We start from the raw sequence: 16,488 nt of genomic DNA on the forward strand, positions 1-16,488 counted from the left end.
CAAGTTCAAAGTAATAGTGATGTGGTTTTTTGGGGTGCATTTAGAAAATAAACTTAAAAGTCAAAAACCACAACAACAAATAATGTTTAATAATTGAAATTTGAAAACTTGAATAAATCATAATAATTTAAAATCATACATTTGAAAAGAATGTTTTAGTTATACATAAATTTTTTATAAAAAAACTATTCATCCTCTCTCTGATGTATTACTATTTGAATTAAATAAACATTTCCTTGGATTTATCCCTGTTTTTTGCAAAGCTGCAGCAGGAAATATCATTGCAGGTTTGTTGCCCTCAACACGACACGCTAACTTGCTGCACTGAGATTTTAAAATATCGTGGCATTTTGGACATTCCCTAAACATTGCTACTTTACAAAAGTTTCCAGTACATACACACATCTCTTTACATTTAATAAAGATTTTCTTTACTTCTTCTTTTTTTTCTGCATTTTGCAATTGTGTTTGAACCTTTTGTTCTTTCTTTTCATTAATACTTGCAACTAAACTCAAAATCTCATGGACCCATGAACTTGAGTTATTCGTGTTGAACTGGTAGATAGATTTGGTTTTACTTTTCTAATAGTCATAAATCCTGGTATCTCTTCAAGTTGGATGCTCTTCTCGTGCAGCTCGTTAATCAAAGATTGAGCACTTTCAAACTTTTCTTTCCAATACAATGTTGATCCTTTTCTTCTATCATTTGTGATTTGTTCCAGGCTGATCAAAACTGGTTATTTCAACAAGACAATGCTCCATGTCATACAGCACATTCAATTACCAATTATTTCGTTGAAAGTAATATTCGACTCATGACTTGGCCAGCACGATCACCTGACTTAAACCCGATCAAAAATTTATGGAGTTGGATGGATTAACAACTAACAAAAAGGCAAATAACAAGTCACGAAATGCTTAAAAAAGAACTAACAAAATTGTGGCTTGAAATACCAATCAAGATGATTGAAAATCTTATTGAATCAATGCCAAGCCGATTACAAGCATGTATCAAAAACAACGGGGGTCATATCGCATATTAACATTTTTCCATGACAAAAAATTAATAAGTGCGTTTAAACTTTATTGCACTTTCTTCTCATCAATTTTTTGATTTCTTGTGTTTTATATTACATTTCAGAAAAGATTTTGTGTTTTTTTCTTTCAAAGTTGTGTTTTTTTCTTAATTAATAATTGGCTAAGAATAAAAAAAAAAAAAAAATGAAGACCCATCGTCAGATTTTCTCTTTGCACCAGTCCAAACTTACCATAATTTACAAAAAAACAAGTGCGTTTAAACTTTCTGTATAAGGTGTATATAACTGACTTTTTTTGTCTTATAAATAGATTTAGTTAATAGTATTGTTATTCACGCATATGGCATTAAGTGAAATGCACCTTATTTCCGTAATATTATCTGATAGAAAAAAGCTGAAATCATTTTTGATATCTACGACCCCTAATTACTCTAAAAAAGACCTGACATCTTTACATTAATTAACATTAATTTAATTAGACACCAAAAATTGTGTTCTCCAGTGTTATCTTTATGTTTCTTGATGTGTGATAAAATATTTTGTTGTTTTTAAAATCTGTTTTATTTTTCATTCAAATCGCACTTTATTTCTTACTTTAATAATGTAAACACGTTGTGTACCAATGCTCCCCCCCTCTCCCCTAAGGTTAGTATTTAATTGTTAGGAACATAATAAATGCCGAAGGTGGAAAGTTATGACAGGTACAGCTAAATTAAACAAAATGCATATCAAAGGAGAAACTAGCGCCTTTATAACACTTAAGGACCACAAAAAGAACTTTGTAAACAACCCTAGCGTACGGTTAATAAATCCTGCAAAAAACGAGTTAAGAAAAATAAGCAAATTTATCTTAGACAAAATAAACAATTGTATAAGAAGCACGTTGAATCTAAATCAATGGAAAAACACCCCGAACGTAATAGATTGGTTTAAAAGTATTCAGGATAAAAAGCTACAAAAAATCGTCGTCTTCGATATTTCGATATTGAGAGATTGGTCAGGCGTCTCATTTACTTCTTTGGTAATTAAAAAATGCGTTTCGAAAACCTTTGAAGCGAAGCAAATTAACACAAAATACTCGTTTAATACTCGTTAAATACTCGTTTAATACTCGATAAATACTCGTTTCAAAATATAAAAAAAGAGTTACAGAAAAATTAATTCAGTTTTTTTGAGAAGTACAAACCCTAGACCCTAACGAAAGCTCAACAACTAATCTTAAAAATAATTATATTGAGCTCAGAGTTATTTTTTTTAAGGTAATATTTTTTACATAAAATGTTTTGGTTAAATAAATCTTCCTTTAATGACCATATTATTTTTTTGGTATGAAATGAGGCGAAAAAAAACCATCAAAGCGAATCGAACAACCCAAAACATATAAACAAATACACAATGTTCCAAAAATCGAAAAACATCACATTCACTTAAACGTATTTGAGTAAGCAACGCAGCTAAAGAGCGGGAGTTACGGGTAAAATTAAATTTATGGTGCTTTTTTTTTTAGTTCGTAAATTTTACTGTTTTGCTATAACAGTGTATTTTGCCGTTCAATGCTCATAAGAGTTAAATTTTGTAAACAAATTTTTTATGAAACATTTATAACAAACATATTAAATAATTGTTATAATTACAACTTTAAACAATCCTACACGTTGTGCATATTTAATTTTTTTTTTTTTTTTTTTTCATTTCTCTGTGAACTCCTTCAGGGCAACTTTAAAAGTTTAGTTACCAGCAATTCGATTCCAAAGTATTATTCCTTCTTGTCAAAGCGGAAATGTTCCTCCGGCATTTGCTTTTACTAATAACATTTATTTCATTCGTGACCTCCATGTTAAACGACGCAAATACTCTGATGAATACTGAAAAGGTACCGGAACCTTTTCATCTGACACCGGCTGACAAAGTACAATCTCTGGAAAGTTTTAATATTGAAAAAAGATCTAAACATCGGATTGCAACCTCTTTAAGAAAAAAAACACTAGATGAAGACAGAAAAGCGTGGGAGGAAAAGAAGGAAACCTTTGTAAATATATTGAAGTTTATTTTACCAGTAGCAACTAAAATACCGGTGGTCGGAGATGTTATTGATACTTTTAACAGCTGGATCGAGCTAGCCGCACCCGAAATGAATATTTGGGATCAGATTAAATCGCAGGTAAATTATGCAATACAAACACATCTTAAGGACAATCATTTTGAAAACTTACGGAAAACATGGGCTGAACTAAGAGATTACACTAAAAAAACACACGTTTTGACAAAGAACGACTTAAATGACATAATACGATCAAAAAGCAAGTTTTTCCCTCAAAGTTACATAACACTGGCGTTTGCTCCCGTTGAATTTTGCTCTGCTATTGTTTTATATTTTACTTATTTAAATGCAGCGTACTTAGAATTGATGGAAAAAAAAGTTGTAACGAAGGAAGCTTATAACAGACAACTTGGAAATTTCAGGGATGAGGTAATTCAAGCTGCAAAAGCATTGCATAGGAAGCGTTATGAAGAGTTAAAAGGAACTGATTACGCAGGGAATTTTTTTTTCCGGCCGAAAGCAACTTTAACTTTTGTGGACAGTTTTACAAATAAATCATACACAGCTGTTTTAACCAGGGTGCAGAATGAAATCTTTGACAAAATAAAAAAAGATACCTCTGATGTGTTAATGGAGGCCATGGTAAACAAAGTGAACGCATTTTTTGACCAAACTCTATGCGGTGTAAGCTGTCCTAAAAAAATCACCAGACAGGATATCGATTTTGAATACTCCTCAAGATGCTTTGGAGATTCTGAGGGGCATAAGAGTTGTATTTTGCCATGCGACACATATAGTAAAGACTACGATTGGTGTGTCATTTACAAGGACTATGCTGGAGATAAACTGTATAACCATGTTACTGTTTCGGGACTTTCTGATGTAAATCCATGGAGAAAATGCACGAGGATTGATTGGAGAAAAAACTACAAAAATGGCTACTGCATGCCTCTGAAACAAGTAAATGATGAAACAGATAAAAAAAGAAAAGATAAAAAAGTTAAACGAAAGTTAAAGAAAACAAACATTTGAAAACTTGCAGCATTATTTCTAAGATTCTTTTGAATTTCAATTTAAACTTCTGCAAGCAAATAGTGGAAGTTAGGATTAACATATTTGTAGTTGAAAAATTTTTTTGAAAAAATAAGATTAATTAGATGAGATTAATTAATTGAGATGTATTAGTTGAGATTAATTAGTTAAGATTAGAAGTAGATTTAGGGATACATAATCTGCTTCTTTGGATAATGTGTGTTATCCCATAAGAAAAAATAACTATTTTAATAGAAGAAGAACAATTGCAAACTGCAGTTCCACGTTCTTTGAAGTTGTATGAAATTTATTAAACATATTACATATTAATTTATAATAAATTATATATTAATATACAATAAATTTAGTATTTTTTCGTGTCGAAGTTTTATTTGTGCGATTTAAGGTTTGTTAATAAAAATTGGAAAGAGTGTGCAAATTGTTTTTTAAAAAATTACATTTTAAGAATGTATGGATCGGTAATATATAAAAATGTTTGTTCATCGCTTCAGACATTTTATTGTTAAATTTGTGTGAACGCTCTAAAAAGAAACTATTTGAAAATTACTAACTAACAGGGCGTATGAGTAGAAGAAATACAATCAAATGCATTATTACCGAGATAATCCACCACCAAAATTAACAGGGCGTATGAGTAGAAGAAATACAATCAAACGCATTATTACCGAGATAATCCGCCACCAAAATTAACAGGGCTATGAGTAGAAGAAATACAATCAAACGCATTATTACCGAGATAATCCGCCACCAAAAGTCGTGTAAGGCTATAAATTATATGTAAGATTTTTTATTTGATCTCCAGGAGTTAAAATTAAACAAGAACAAAATAATTTGAAAAAATGAAAAAAATTTTTATTGTTAAAAAGATTAATTATTTCAAACTTAGTGAAAAATTATAACTTTCTGTGACTTGTTCTTTTCATGGCCTGATTTTGTGAAAAATTTTTTAGTGTTAAAGACTTGAGCTTAGTCAAGCCGAAATCCAGTAAAAAACCTAATTATTTTGTTTTTTGGAATGATCGAGGCAAGTCTCATCTAAATCAGAATTATTCATTTGGCAGAATTGCTGAATCCATCTTTCCGAATGACGTTTTTTGCAGCTTACATTTAACTGGTGTTTTTTTTTTTTTTTTTTTGCAGCTTGTATTTAACTGATAATGATGATATTGGTTCTACCGGATATACGGAATCTACCGAATGGTCTTTATTTTCCTTTTGTCTTAAGCAAACCCTCCTTTAAATTATTTTTCTGCTATCGTTAAAAACAATAACGTTATTAACAATTAACGTTAAAATTATTAACAATTAACGTTAAAACGTCAAAGTGAGTTACATGTGGTTTTAGGTCACGCTCATCAAATGTTTCATTTTGACAAGGCGTTGTGAATTGAATGAGTTTTTTTAAGGAAAACATTTTTTAAGAGAAATGAACATTAATTTAAAGTTTGAACATTGGTTTAAAGCAAAATTGGTCATATAGGCAACCTCAAATCCAGATCGATTATCAATAGATTTTTTAAGAATCGAATGACTGAGTCAAGGATCGCATTACAAATAATTTAAAGGAGCTTTTTGTTGAATAAGCTTTTTCGGCCAATATAAATATGTTTTGTACATAAAACAACAGGTATCACATAAGGAAAAATTAACTATTTAGAAAATCAAGCAAAAAACACGAAGAAAACAGAAATACTTGCTCCTAAAGAGGTTCATTGTATAAAAAACATTTTGTTGTCAGCCATGTTAGATGAAAATGTTTGCAATTCAACTACTGCTATGGCCTCCAGTGTGTGATGTTGTAACATTACATACTCATACACAGATATCAAGGCTTATAAAACACTTATAAAACCTGACAAAACGTCAAATATGTACAAGTTATGTAAAGAAGAATATAACCACCTTTTAACTAATGCTATCACCACCACCTTCAAAAAAGCTGACACAAAAATAAAAGACAAAATATATAAAGAAGGGAATAATATTTAAAATCAAAATAAACGGATCTTCTGGATGTTTTATCAAATTGAAAGACCACAAAGAAAACTTTATCAACAACCTCACTGTTCGACTCCAGCAAAAATCCAGCAAAAAACGAGGTAGGAAGAATAAGCAAAATTGTTTTATCTCAAATCAACAAAGTTCCTTGTAAACCAATGGCAAAGCACCTTAAATGTTACCGAATGGTTTAAAAAAATTAAAGACAAACATCTCTACAAACTTTTAACTTTTGACATTAATGATTTTTATCCTTCAATAAGTGAAAAAATGTTCAACATTGCAAATAACTTTTGGCGAGCAGCACTTTATAATAAAGTCTGAGCAAAAAACATTAATAAAACATACAAGAAAGTCTTTACTTTTTAACTACGATGAAAAGTGGATTAAGAAAAATGGCGGTTTGTTCGATGTTACAATGGGGACTTACAATGGTGCTGAAGTATGTGAATTAGAAGAAATCTTTCTATTATTTGAAACATTGTGAAAGAGAATATTTCGTGCTATATCGTGACAACGGGCTAACAATTTTTAAAAACGAAAAGGCCAGCAGATAGAAAAAATCAAAAAGCATTTCGTAAAAATATTTAAAAGTAATGGTTTTCTTATTTCCATCAAATACAATATGAAAATCGTAAATTATCTTGATGTGACACTTGATCTTAATGGCAATTCTTTTCGACCGTGCTCGAAATGTGAAAATGAGTTACGTCAACTGTGATTCCAACTACTCACCTAGTGTTATCAAAAGACTGCCTCACACTGTTGAATTAAGATTATCTTCATATTTTTAAAAATGCTACTCCACCTTACGAAGAGGCTTTAAAAAAAGCAGGCTATAAATGTAAACTCAATTATCAACATCATGTTGCCATGACTAAAAATACAAAACGCAACCGAAACATCATTTGGTTTGACCCTCCATTCAGTCAGAACGTGAAAACAAAAGTAGGAAACTGTTTACTTGCATTGGTTGACCTTCACTTTCTGGTAAATCACAGATTGCACAAAATATTCAATAGAAATTCCATCAAGGTAAGTTATGACTGCATGAGAAACGTAAAATCCAACATTAATTCGCACAATCACAAGATTTTACAAAGTTAAAAAGCATATCAACAAACACTTGCAATTGTATCAACAAAACTGCTTGTCCATTCAACAATGTTTGTTAAGTAAAATCGTTTATCAAGCTATCATGAGTTCCAAAAATCTTCAACTCAAAAAAAAAGTTTATTTTGGCATCAGCGAGACACTTTTAATACGGTCAGGTATAAGAATGATACCGAGCTTTTGAAGGAAATTTGGAAATTCAAAGAAAAAGCTATTGCACCTATAATAAAGTGGAGAATTGTAAAGGTTTGCAACCTTACAACCCAGAAACCAATACCAGTAACCTTTGCCTTCACGCGAAGTTTGAAATTTTATCGCACGAAGCAAACAACCTGCTCAACAAAAAAGCGAAATAATATCTAAGAGTCGACATGCTAATAAGTTCCTTCTATCCTCTTTCGATACTGAAGACTAAACGATTACGCCAGAATTCGTTCTAACGTAAATTTGATTCGTATTTTAAACAGATTTTTAAGTTTCTAATTTGTAATTAATAGCTGATAATTGCCGCAAGGCACAAAACTTTAAGTACTATTAAAATGTTGTTTTTCTCCATTTAAATAACAGATATATATATATATATATATATATATATATATATATATATATATATATATATATATATATATATATATATATATATATATATATATATATATATATATATATATATATATATATATGTATATATCTTCATGACAAGAAAAAGAAAACTTCATGTTAAAATTGATGAAAGAAAAACAAAATTATTTTAAACAACAATAAAACTCCTATTCAAAATGAACTGAATAGGCTTCAGGAAATAAAAAAATCTAAGTAAAAAAAAAACAAAAAATCACAAAGCATTATCCCAAAAAAAAAATCTTCATGACAAGAAAAAAAAAACTTGATTTCGAAAATTATAAAAGAAAAAATGATAATATTTTGAACAGCTATAACAGTGACAGTGATATATTAGAATCACAGCATTTTAATGAATTGTCTTGTAGATCTACTCAAGGATATTGCAAAGAAGTAATTTCGTACTTTAAAAACTGAGGAAACATTGAGCCTTTTAAACAAATAACATTTTTTTTTTCTCTTTAATTTTTTTTTCTCTTTGATTTTTTCTTTTTTTGTTGCATTAATTTTTTTCTTTCGTTGATTTTGGTTTTTTTTTTTCTAATTAGAGGAATAAATTTGTAGAAAAATTTATAAAAAATTAAATGATTTCTAATATAGACATTGTTTAAAGGACAATTTTTACATATTCACGGTAAAAATTTGGATTCGGATCAAGTATACAAAAATAGGATCAAGGGTGCATATATGTAGTATCAAGGGAGCATAGTGATATGTACCCTTGATCCCAACTGAGTGATATTAATTTTTATTATTTTTAATTTGTTTTTTAAAAATTTTGGTGAGTAAATGATCATTAAATTATAATGAATATAAAGTTACCAAACCCAAGGTCCAGGCCCTTTCTTGTACCGTGGTGAGGGTGCAGTAGAGCATTTGCTGAATAGTGTACGAGCGGAACTGCATGAGATTACAGAAATAGTCGAAAGCTGGGGCAGAAAGATGAGCTGGAAAGATCGACACACATAAATGAAAAAACCTGAATGATGACAAAGTTCCCAACTACCACTACACAAGTGGGAAGTACAGCGGAGGAAACCATGACAGATGGGGGCCTAGTTCCACAAGTGTGACCATGTATTGTCACAAGTAAATTAGTCAACAAAACTATTTTTGCACTTCAGTCACAAAGATGACGGTGCTTACACTGGAGATAGGAAAAACCATTGCTTTCCTTATTTTTGATGTAGCCAAAGTCCCCTGCAACATACACAAATGTTTTCCGTTTGTCACCTTCAATTTTTCTGTATTCCATTTTGCTATTTAAATTTTAAACAAAGCTTGATATATTTTCACATGTATTCGTTGGATTTTACGATGTTTGCATAAAGTTTTGCAACAAAAAAAAATTTTATTTTCGAAAATAATACAAACCTTTTTTTTTTTTGAAGGATCATTTTAAAGATCAAGGATCACTTTAACCTTTAACACAAAAACCAGTTTAAAAAAATTATGCCATCTTTGAACTGCATCACAAATGCATTAAAAATACAGTTGTAAAAGAATTCAATTGTAAAAAATATCGATGCTAAAATAATCGGCTGTGAAAAGTAATTAAGTTTTAAAATTACAAATTCGACTGTAAAAAATTCGATGCTAAATTATTCGGTTGTGAAAAGTAATTGGGTTTTTTTAAAGTTTTTTTTAGTTTCATTAAACTTTTAATGATATTTGATCATCTCATTCTATGTTCAATAAATTCGATTCTAGAAATTAGTTAAATCTTTTTCGATTCTAAGCAGTTTTTAGACAATTCGGTTCTAGAACATTTTCACAAATTCGTTCTGGCATTGGACGCCGATTTCAATATCAATATCAATCAATATCAATCAATATCAATATATTTTGTGTTAAGGATGTTACAAAAAACACAGGTCATTGCAAATAGTATTTCACTACATTATTTGTAATTTCTTATTAGTGTATATGTGTATACATGTATGTATATGTGAATACATTATTGTAATGTATTCACATATACATACATGTATACAAATATACACTAATAAGAAATTATAAAATGCACATAAACATAAAGAAAAAAAGATATAGAGGTAAAGAATAAAGTTAAGCGTAACTTTTTAGGTAAAAATGATGGAGCGACTTTAAGAACAGATTCTTGGATCTAAGGGTAAAATCTGATATGTAATGGAATTTATTCCATGTTTAGTTGTCTGTTTTTGTGGGATGGTTAAGTTGTTAAAAGTGACTGATCTTAGGTTATGCCCACTCGTTGTCCTACTATTAAAGTAGTTACGAAATATGGAAGGAAGGAGACCGTGATGTTGATCCCAGACAAATGAACAATTTAGAAACTGGATTAAATCATAGAAACGAAGAACTTAGGATGTAAGATACAGGATGTCAGTAGAGAAGTCTCTTGGCAGAAATGAATTATTCGTATTGCTCTATTTTGAAGCGAAACGATTTTTGAAAGACAGACGGTTTTAGATTGTCCCCAAACTTGGCATGCATATTGTAAATGCAAACCAAAATTTGAGTGACATATATTGGGTTGAGGAATATATTCGTAGCGTTTTTATATTTTATTTTATTTTACAACGACTTGTTTCTGTTTGACAAAGTGTAAATATTCATTCGATAGAGCTCTTTCTGCTCTACAAAACTGTCCTAATTGTCTTTTGGAATAATTTAATTTTTTGTTACTTTTAAGGCTTAAAAATGGAATATCCAGGAGGTAAAAAGCAACATTTTCGACACCTACTTTTCTTCGCTTTTCATCGAGGCCAAAAGGCTGCTGAAGCAACCCGGGACATTTGGAACGTATACAAAGACGGTGTCATAGGTGAGTCCACTGCACGAAAATGGTTTGCAAAGTTTAAAAATGGCGATTTTTAACGTTTGGAACGTATACAAATGTTAAAAATGGCGATTTTTAACATTTGGAACGTATACAAAGACGGTGTCATAGGTGAGTCCACTGCACGAAAATGGTTTGCAAAGTTTAAAAATGGCGACGAAGAGCGTCTCAAAGCACTTTTAAACGAGGACGGTCACCAAATAAGTCGTGAATTGGCCGAAAAATGAACTGTGATCATAAAACAATTCTCAAACATCTTCATTCAATGGGATTTGCTGAAAAATTGGGAGCCTGGGTACCTCACGAGTTGAGCGAAGTAAACAAAGAAAATCGTCTTCAAATTGCTTCTCAACATCTCGCCCGCCATCGAGCAACAGGTGGTCATAAACAGCGCTTTTTGTATCGAATCGTCACGGGAAATGAGAAATGGTGTCTATACATTAATATGAAGCAAAGGAAGGAATGGGTGGCACCAGGAGATACGCCAAAGCCCAGAGTCAAGCGTGACCTTCATCCAAAGAAAATCATGATATGTGTTTGGTGGGAATGGGAGGGCATGGTGCACTGGGAAATGCTCGATAGGAATGTCACAATCACCAAGGAGCTCTACATAGCCCAGCTACGCCGCGTAAATGAAGCTATTCAACTGAAAAGACCTCATCGACAAGGCCAAACCATACTCCTTCACGACAACGCCAGACACCATGTTGCACAAGTCGTCAAAGCCACACTCCAAGAGCTCGAATGGGAGGTCCTTCAGCATCCGCCGTATTCTCCGGATCTTGCACCCACAGATTACCATCTTTTCCGATCTCTGTCGAACCATATGAGGGGCCTTACCTTCGATAATGAAGAGGACCTTAAAAACTGGGCCAATAACTTCTTCGATACTAGACCGGGCGATTTTTGGCGGAAAGGCATCGACAAATTGGTCGAAAGGTGGGAGGAGGTCGTAAACAGCGATGGCAAATACATAATCGATTAATTTATTATTATAAGTAAAGATTTCCCTTAAATAAAAGTCTTTGATAAAAACGCTACGAATATATTCCCTAACCCAATAGATAGTAATGTTTCAAAATTAACTTAGTGTCGAACTTTTGCTAACATGCCGTTGGAACGGTTTAATTTGAGAGTAAGGTTATTTTTGTGTGTTTTAAATGAAACTTTCTCTTCTATCAAAACACCATGATAATTTATCTTACTAGACAAAGCCAGCTTTTGGGCACTTATCCTAAAGTTCAAGTATTTTGGAAGATTCTTGTTAGTTTTTTTTAGAAAAGTTAGTATACTGCGTCTTAAATACTACTATTTCTGTTTTTTTAGTATTCAATGATATATTTTTTGCTCGGAGCCATTGAACAAGACTGGCCATATCCTCATTCATATATTTATTTAGTTTTTTGAGAGAGTTGTCATTAATTGAAGATTTGTATCATCAGCAAAATGATACGTATTTGAATGTTTGACAAAAAGATGAAGATCATTGATGCAAATAATAAAGAGAAGAGGACCTAATATGGATCCCTGAGGAATACCAATGCAAACGCTTTTAATGTCTGAGAAGGTGCCACTTAAAGTAACAAACTGTTGACGATTGGAAAGGTATGATTTAAAGAATTGCAAGGGTATACCGCGTACACCATAATAGTTAAGGTTTGATAGGAGAATGTCATGGTCTATGGTGTCAAAAGCTTTTTAAAAATCAATGAAAACCCCACAGGCAAAGTTTCCATTATCAAGAGCAACTCTTATACTTTCTTTAATTTTGATAAGAACGTGAGCTGTAGAATGCTTTTTACGAAAACCAAACTGGTGTTTGTATAAGCATTGATAAAGATATATGGGAGAAATCTGATCTCTATGACTTTAGCGACTACCAGAAGGATTATCCGTGCTTTGACGAGAAAAACAAGAAGGTTGTGGGCAAGTTCAAAGACGAGTGTAACTGCCGCCTCATTCATGATTTCGTTGGGCTGAGACCTAAGATGTATTCCATCCTCTACGAGGGTAAAAACGGGAAAAAAGATAATAAACGAAGACTGAAAGGGATCAGCAAGGCTGTGTTCACCAAGAAAATACGGTTCGGTCCTTTGAAGAATGCCTAAAAGACCAAAAAGTGATGAGACCCGCGCAAGTTAAAATCTGGTGTATAGTGCACCAGATTGGTGTCTACGAGCAAGTGAAGACCTCACTCCACCCAAACGACCCCGAAATATTTTTAAATATTTTAGCGAATATTTCTCATGTTTTCAAATATTTAACAAATATTTCTCGCGGGTTCACCTTTAAGGTCCATGCAGGGACAGAGGTTTGAGCCAGGAACGCTGCCATGGGAGGCAGATGCATTAACCCCCAGACCACAATGCTTCTTAAACAGATGTTAGAATTTATTGAACTTGATTAACCTGGAGATAACAGCTAGTGGTGCGCTCTCAAATATTAATCGAACTGACTTGGTTAGCCACACAGCTATCTTTCTCACTCTCTTCGTCAATGCTATTGCATATATCGCAGCCAATACAATCAAGGTCCGCTTCAAAGTTAGTGCAGCTACAACCAACACCATCAAAACTTTAATTGGACTGATAGTTAGCGCTGCAGCAGCTATCACTGCTATCGCAGGATGTTGAGGCATCTCTAGTCAATTTATTCCTCTTTGCTTTGATCTTCTGCTCCACGTTATACTTGAAAACCAGATCACACCTGTTACTAGGGTGTCTGCGAAACTGATTAAGCGCGTTAGTGCAAGTGTGCACGTTATCATAGCCAGAAGCAATCGCCTTGCTCACTGGTCTGACTTTATCAATATCCCATTCAACATCAAGATCAAGGTTTATGCCTGTCCTGTCCTTTATGAGAGCGATTGTTTGTAATGGGGTGGAGGAAAGGCACATACCCACATGTTTCCAGCTGGTGCGACACTACTCAGACGTTTTTTTGATAGGCTGCGCTTCAACCCGTGTAATCCAACAACATATTGGTCAAACTCCTCTCTACTTTCATGGATCAGGTCTAACAGTTCACCTAGCGGGGGTTTTTTTGAGCTTTTTTCCAAAAGACATTCTAATTTAGACTGCAGGGATCCATTTCTTATTGACCATCATCTGTCTTGCTCATTCGCCAACGATTAGGTAGCCGATCAACTTCCCAGCTCTCGCATATCAAATTTTAGTTCGGTCCTGACTACTGCGCTGTGATACACAACGTCAACGACTGCTTTCTTATAGTCAGGTGAGGAGGCAGATATCTTGCCAGCAATGATATAGCTTTTATTGTTCATATATCGAAACTCCAACTTCAACCCAATTATTTGTCAAGAGCAGTCAACGCCAGTCAAACCAATCTGAGAGCACACCTCAGCTTTCTTATCCAATATCGATCCAAACTCGAACTTCAATCAAGCGTTCCATCATGAGGGTGTAGTCCTTGATAAACTTACACACACCATCAGAGTCATAGTTTCTCAACATTTCAGTTAAATGACACAAGTCAGACATGCTGGGGACAGGGGCATCGCGCGCGTTCTCCGCAACCATGATGTTTATACTCACCCTAAAAAATTGTTTAATTGGTGGTCATTTTTTCAGAAAGGTTGGAAACCACTAAAATGGTGAATCAGATAGAAGTTCATCTTCTTTGCGTCGGCGCGACGAACATAGGTAAAAAAGGGTTCTGCATCCGTCTGCTCGATCGCCGGCTGGACGCCATAAAAATTTTGATATGCCCCACGCTGGAGTAGAGGAAGGCTCAATTCCAAACTGATGCGCGACAAAAACATTGTCATAGTAAAGCCAAGAATCACAGAGCACATCGGCATCCAGAAAACCCTCAAGTTTTTTTCCAAAATAATGGCTGGAGAAGTCCCCGCTCTGCAAGATTGCTATAACAGGGTGCCACATGAAGCATAGCCTGTTTGTTAGTAAGCAGAGATGCACAGCGGTCCCCCGACCAGCTGAGTGCCGTGGCGATACTCCCCTTAAAAGATAGGAGCTATTTAATCCAGATAATTGATGAGAATGGGGGTGATTAGACTCGTCTAAAGTTGATGAAATCCGATCGCATTTCAATTCGAGACGATATGCGGTTAGGCTAATATTAACCTATGTTTATAGGGATGTCATGCTTCTATGATTTTGTATGTCATTTAATGGTTTTTGCTGGCGATCTGTATGTCAGCCTTGACTTGTGTAATAATTCGGAGAAAGACCCTATACAGACGTATTTTAAAGTAAATAATGGCGGAGATCCTAAAAGAACTGCTTGGGGATTACTCGGACTCATCTACCTAGGTTAGTCCCGCAAAGACAGCTCTATAGATTTCTATCGTAGTCTGTTAGCCGCTGTTGTTAGCTGTGGAAACAGTAAAAAACTGATCTGGAGGAAACTAACGCATGAAAGTATTAGCAAGATGGATCCGGAGGAGGTGACTGCTGCTTACACAGAGTATTCCGCAAGGATGGGAAGGATCATGGGCGCCGGGCTTAGCCAAATGGCAACGTCAGCATACACTGGTCTTGCCAAGAGATTCTTTCCCGTGGATGATCATGCTGCCCTAAAAAATAATCTCCATAATAAACTAGTACTGCAGCCTGCCCTGTGTGCTCTTTCATAAGAATTATATCGTAGTTTCGGTTTAGGTATAGCTCTAATGACCTTAATATTGAATACCGTTCAGCATGTTGATTTAACTTGTCCAGCTTGGTCTGTTCAACGCAATTCAACACTTTTTTGAAAAAAAAACTCAGATAAACCTGATTTGCCTATTGAAGCTGTAGATTCGATAAATATAAATGATGGAAGAACCGATGGTCACCGTAAAACAAAAAACCGAGAGAGCTAATAAAGCTTAAAAGTATTGACGGCTGCACGAAAAGAAAAGCAGCGCCTGTTCTTCATTTCGGTTCGATGGTCTTTATTCGCCTCATTTATTCAATAATAAACAAATAAAATGGTCAAAAAGGAACTTTTATTTAAAGTTTTATTAAAAAAAAAAAGACAGAGCTTAGTAAAGTTATTGTTGAGATTGTTATTTGGACTTTTGTCTGGGTCTGAGGTATTTACTTCTCAGTTTCTTCTGTATCTCATTTTTTATATGAAATGAGTATCCAAAAGCTTGCGTTATTTTGCTTCGCTTTAAAGGTTTATCAAACGCATTTTTAAAATATCATTTATGTAACAGCTACGCCTTATTAATCTTATTTAAAAGAGACGCCTGAACAATCTCTCTCCTCTCTCTCTCTCTCTCTCTCTCTCTCTCTCTCTCTCTCTCTCTCTCTCTCTCTCTCTCTCTCTCTCTCTCTCTCTCTCTTACTCTCTCTCTCTCTCACTCTCTCTCTCTTTATATATAATATATAACTATATATATATATATATATATATATATATATATATATATATATATATATATATATATATATATATAGAATCTATCAACCATACAACACTCGACAATTTCAAGCAACGGTTCGAATACAACTTCAATCGTAAGGAAATCCCCGCTAAAAGTTGATCATTTGGTTTAACTCAAACTAATTCATTGGGAAAAATTCATTGGAAAAAATTCATTGGGGGAAATTCACAGATCTTCTGCTACATTTGTTAGCATTTATAAAAATTTTAACTTTTACTCGACCAAAATTAAAATATTTGAAATTTAGAAAGTTAAATAATTTTGTTCGAAAAACATTTGTTCAAAAGGTTGTTCAAAGTAGATGAAAAAAAAATTTTTCCGAAAAAAAAGGAAAAAAAAGAATTATTAGAGATGCAGCAATAAAGTACAATCATCAATGCCAATGAAGTGC

General features: G+C 33.2%; 1 protein-coding gene across 1 annotated transcript; it reads left to right on the forward strand.

The window, feature by feature from the left end:
* Window positions 1–2,139: 2,139 nt before the first annotated feature.
* On the forward strand, window positions 2,140–4,249 carry LOC149887951 (uncharacterized). Its single transcript, XM_090089316.1, has 2 exons — window positions 2,140–2,511; window positions 2,750–4,249. The coding sequence occupies exon 2, from the start codon at window positions 2,818–2,820 to the stop codon at window positions 4,108–4,110; it is 1,293 nt and encodes a 430-aa protein (XP_089945442.1). The 5' UTR covers window positions 2,140–2,511; window positions 2,750–2,817; the 3' UTR covers window positions 4,111–4,249.
* The last annotated feature ends 12,239 nt before the right edge of the window (window positions 4,250–16,488 follow it).

This window comes from Hydra viridissima, unplaced genomic scaffold (assembly GCF_058129835.1).
Source record: "Hydra viridissima isolate aposymbiotic clone 2 unplaced genomic scaffold, HvirCarnegie_v1 scaffold_5, whole genome shotgun sequence".
Classification (NCBI taxonomy): domain Eukaryota; kingdom Metazoa; phylum Cnidaria; class Hydrozoa; order Anthoathecata; family Hydridae; genus Hydra; species Hydra viridissima.